The sequence below is a fragment of the Charadrius vociferus genome, unplaced genomic scaffold, assembly GCF_000708025.1.
Source record: "Charadrius vociferus isolate BGI_N301 unplaced genomic scaffold, ASM70802v2 scaffold549, whole genome shotgun sequence".
In the NCBI taxonomy this organism is placed as follows: Eukaryota; Metazoa; Chordata; class Aves; order Charadriiformes; family Charadriidae; genus Charadrius; species Charadrius vociferus.
In genome coordinates this window covers 5,680,494-5,685,790 of record NW_009650103.1, presented here as the reverse complement: position 1 = coordinate 5,685,790, position 5,297 = coordinate 5,680,494, and the positions used below count along the sequence as shown (strand labels likewise).

The following is a 5,297-nucleotide window of genomic DNA, read 5'->3' as shown; positions in this document are numbered from 1 at the left end:
GCAATTTTAGTTCAAAGAGGCAAATTACATACTCAATTTAACAGAAACTGCTCCAATGGAGCAGGCGGGGTTTATACTGTAAATCTGTATTTAGTGAAATTCTTATTGCAGACTGTCATAACATTAAGAGCTAGTGTATTTAATAAAGCTACTGCTCAAATATGCCCCATCTTCACTGGAGCCAAAAAAGCTTTACAAGACAGCAAACCTACCTTTTTGCTTTCCCGTAATTTAGGAATGAGCTTGTATTTTCTAAATTTCAGGAGTTAAACAGCATGTTCACAGATGTATTTTCAATATTTGCTAAACAAACATAAGGCCTAATTATATAAAACCTGTATTTTAATCAAGCATGTGATTAATTTAATTCTGTTAATCAGGTAGAATTTTACACAGTAGTGTTTGCCAGTTCATGCTTTTGAGGTCTCTTAAGCTATTGTGTTTGTGGGGGTTTTTTGTGGTTTCTTTGGGGTGGGTTTTTTTGTTTGTGTTTTTTTTTGTTGTTTTGTTTTGTTTTTTTTTTGTTGGTTTTCTTTTTTTTTCTTTTGCTTAACTGTTACCATTAGGTTTCACATTTTATATATTATACTGACCTAAATGAGGAAGTTAGCACCATATTAAACAGAACATTTGGTGAAACAAAAAGATTTAGAGTATTTTTAAAGTTGTTGGTAGTTCCTTTATGCAGAAAACAACCACTGAAAATAGTAGGGAAGCCATAGCAACTCTGTAATACTCACACATGAAATAACAGACATATTGCTCGAAATTCCCATAGAGTATTTGTTTTTATACAAAAAAAGTACAAATTCCAAGTGCTGACGTATCACTTGGAGCTTTAAGTAGGAAGTCAATGTGCACCTGAAAACAGCTCTCTGTGAAGAGACCTATTAAAACACTGCTTGGAAATACTGTAGTTTAAACTACAGCATCTCTCTCAGGTTTGAACCAACCGTGAAGAGTGAAGAAGTTAAATTTAATTACCTGGTATGGTTCTACAGTACGAAATGAAGGTAGATTCTGAGGCCAGTAAAAACACATTTAAAACCACAATGCTACTTTTAGGTTTGCTTTTTTTTTTTTTTTTTTTTTTTTTTTTTTTTTTTTAAATATATATAGATATATCTATCTCTATATATATAAAAAGGTCAGCACCACAGGTTGTCCAGCTTGCATTCTAGACAACTAACAAAACCCCTCAACAATTTAACCATAATTTAATAGATTTATGGCATTTGGTTTACATATGTTATAAAGCAAAGCTGTTAAAACAAGGTAGTTCACTTTGCTCACTTTTGCACACAAAGTAATAGTTTAATAAAATGAAAACCAAACAACATTCTTTTAAAACCAAAACCATCCTCCCAAAGTCTGAAGTCCTAGATCCTAACCAGAGAGGAGACCTAGCAGTTGAAAGTCGTACATAGTATAAACCTTGACATACTTTTTACATTCACCTCAACCAGAATAGGAAAAGTGAAAGCATTTTATATATATAAAGCAAATTTATATATATAAACAGACTAACTACCAAAACCAGTTAGTAAAAGCAAACAGATTTCATCGTGACACACAGAAGGAATCAAAGCTCTAATACTCTCTCTCCCCACTGCTGTGTAACTCGTTACCAGCAACAGGATTTAGGAATAAAATAAGGGAGATTACAGCTTCTTGGTGTATCCCACAGAGCTGCCAATCTTACTCTAATATCTTTCTCCACTGGAACTGGCGTCTTGCCAGATCAACCAGTAGCGACACTTTAGCAGACTCTTCCTATCCCTTCCCCAGCACACTGTCTTTTATATTTTGAGCATCTTCAAAAGTAAAAACAAAATCAAACAACCCAGCCTCCTTCAAAAACAAAGAATACTTATGTAGTCTTCTCCAGAAACCATTCCAAACTGATTTCCAGAAGGTCAGGAAAATTAAAAGGCTGTTATACTTGTACTGAAGATTACTAAAAGAATAACAGATTTTAAAAAAACCCCAAAACATTAGCAATGTGCTTGTTTGTGTTGCACTTAGAATGTAGTATTTTAATCAGATGTGTTAGACATTGCATGAATTTCCATACTAGAATCCATAGCTTCAGAAGCTGAAGCATCATTATCTCCTTTCTGTTCCACAAAAGCTTCTGTTCTGTCTGGAGACTCTACCCTGTTTCTTACTTCTGTTACCCCAGGGTGATTTTTTCGCAAATGCTGGTTTAGTGTACCCTGGAAAGGAAAACATTTTCCACAGATCTCACAGCGAAAGGGCTTGTCATCTGTGTGACCACGAATATGATACTCAAGTTGGTCCTTGCGGGTATATTTCTTCCCACAAAACTTGCACACGAAAGGAGTTATTCCCATGTGCAATCGCATGTGTCGATCAAGGCTCCCTTTCTGGTTGAAAGACTTTCCACAGTAAATACAAATTAGCCTCTCGTTGTACGGATACCAATGACCTCTTGTATTTCTTTCCCGTGGACTGTTTTCATATCCTGGGTTACTCACCAAGGATTCACTGTCAGCCCCTTGCACCAAGCCCTGAACATCACTATGCAAGTGACCAGCGGATACCCGTTTTTGGCGCGCACGACCACCTCTGAAACAGCTCAGCATTGACCTTGAAGGACTCGTATTGCTCAGGCTTCCAAAGGTTTCAGACACACCTGTAGCCTGGGATGAGGCATGGGTAAACGAATAAACATGTTGTAAGACAGACCCATAGGAACCAACATTTACTGCCACCACTTGCTCTCCATCCACCATTTCAGTATGATATCCATCATCACCAAGGGAAGAGCTATCAGAGCAGCTTGGCCTGTCAGACTTCTCCATTTTAACTTTCACCTCTGCAATCTGACTTTCCCTTACTATCAGATCTCCTTGCTCATGATCACCTTCAATCTGAATCTCATATTCAGAGATACTCCCACTGCTTCCTCGATCTGAATGCCCTTCTTCTTGCAGACGACTACGTAGGGGTTTGCCTGGAGTAGTTTCCATCCTAAGATCGCTGCCTGCTGTTGACTGTCGCACCTGAGAGCAATAGGGGGGAGATATCTCAATAGGATTGGCAAAGTAGCTGCTGTCTTTAACTCCATTGCGATTTTCTGAATTTTCTTCAGCACCAACAGTGACAGAGTCAACATCACCAACACTGATCTTTGAATGAATACTCTCCAGTATCTGTGTGCATTTATCAATGACGCACTGCATCTGTAGAAAGCTAGCTGCAGTTAGAAAACTAACAACATCCTTCAGCTGTAAGGACATCCTTCCAGTGTAACAAAAAGAAAGCAACTGTTCAAAAACATTGGGATTTTTAATAACTGATATTGATAAGCCACTCATGGTGCTTAATGCTGAATGATCACGGAAATACGGAGAACTGGCAGCTAAGACAGCTTTATGGGCTCGAAATGGCTGACCCTGGATATGCACAATTATGTCACATAGCTTTCCTTGCAAGCGGAGTTCGTTTAACTGGCTCAGAACAGTGTTGCTGTACTCGGGCACATCAAACTGAATGAAACTGCTGCTGTCCATTTCTACTGATGTAAAGAGCAATCTGAAAGAAAAATGAGAAGATTTACAACTGAGAACGAATACAGAGTTTTCCATTTCAAAAATGAATGCTTGAACATACTGAAGTTAAATCACCTAATTGATCTGTTTAAGGTGCGTTACAATAAACAGTTGGTATAAATGCTTGATATAATACAAAAAGTAGAGCCTTAATCTACCCATTTCTTGCATTTCTATAATTTGAATCATCCCTCTGCAACATTCACAATGCGATTGCTCATAATACATTAGAGGCTCCCTGGGACAGTCTACGTCCTAGAAGGAACTTCACAATTTCACTCTCTGGTAAGAACTGCAGAACACCACCCCCACCCTCCCAAAAGAATATTCATTTTATAGTCACTAGGCAAGTTAAAAACTTCAGAACCTTTAGTAGGTCTCCAAGCCAGATACTACATTGATATTTGCAGGGAACTGCACTGTTAAATTGCCCAAGAATGATTTTTTGGAAGATACTTCATCAAGTTTGAAAAACCTGCTAAAGAAAAGCCAAAGGCGCATATATGTGTGTGTGCATACACACACACACACAAATATTTAAAAAAACCATTCCATATGTCAAATTTATTTCAGAGGAGATGAATATACTACACCAGTGACATTTCTGTTTAAACATTTACCTCCTTAGAAAATAATCTCAGTAATTATTTAAAAAAAGTAAAAATCAACCTTTCAATATTCACATCACGAAACAATTAGATCTTAGTGAAAGGCAACATTTAAGTGTGGACTCAATTCTAAACTATTTACCCAGTGTGTCAGAGGTTCCCAGATAATAATGAATTTGTGACAATATGCGAGGCAGCATTTGAAGGAAAAGTGTTTGAGCCACCCACGGACCTTCAATTTTTTTAAATTTCCTTTTGTGATTTGAATTAAAAAAATACCCAAAACAAACACACACCATGATGTGAACTTTTACGCTCATCTGACACAGCAGTGATTTCCTAGCTAGAATGATGCGACATTTAAATTCTAACCTAACTCAAAATCCATGGGTACTCCAACTTGCCTGAAACACTGGGAAATGATGTTCCAAGAGGCTTTAGAGAAATGTATACATTTCAAAACAAAATCTAAAGAAATAGAGTATACTCTATTTCATAGAGTATTACCATAAAAGCACGCACACATTTGTCCCCTTGAGAGTGTCTATCTGTAGCAGACATCACCTTACATTTCCAAGATTTGGCCCCTAATAAAGTGCCCATGAATCTTCAGACTTTTATTACTATTCTTGTTCTTATTAATGCAGAAGTCTAAACGCATAATATTGCCACCATACCTGCTTTTCCAATTGAACAAACAGATCTCAACATCATCCATTGACTTCTGATGCAGGAAGCATGTCCAATGTATCACAACATACTAGTGGATTTATTTTTTTTATTTATGTCTTATGTTACATGCTGTAATAGGACATATGAACAATTTAAATCAAATTATGAAAATTCAGGCACTCCAAAAACAAAATCAACAGGTAGGAATATGATAAAAACCTTACAAGGAAGAACGGGAGCTATATCAGCTGACGGTCACTTAAAACTAACATTCATAATCTTCACAAACGGAACCTCTTTTCAGCAGAGAAACAAGACAGCCAGCTTCCTGACTTGACTAAAATTACATCTGATTTAGAAAACTGTCAAAAACTCAGAGAGCATTCAAAATCAGGTTATCAGAGTTGCTAAACATGTTCTGTAATTTACCAGTGTGTCATAT

General features: G+C 36.9%; 1 protein-coding gene across 1 annotated transcript; it reads right to left on the bottom strand.

The window, feature by feature from the left end:
* Positions 1-1,845: 1,845 nt before the first annotated feature.
* Positions 1,846-4,901, bottom strand: ZBTB34 (zinc finger and BTB domain containing 34). Its single transcript, XM_009892294.1, has 2 exons — positions 4,861-4,901; positions 1,846-3,558 (listed from the first exon to the last, which is right to left on the bottom strand). Exons 1-2 carry the CDS (start codon positions 4,899-4,901, stop codon positions 2,037-2,039), a joined length of 1,563 nt encoding a protein of 520 aa, XP_009890596.1. The 3' UTR covers positions 1,846-2,036.
* Positions 4,902-5,297: the final 396 nt, after the last annotated feature.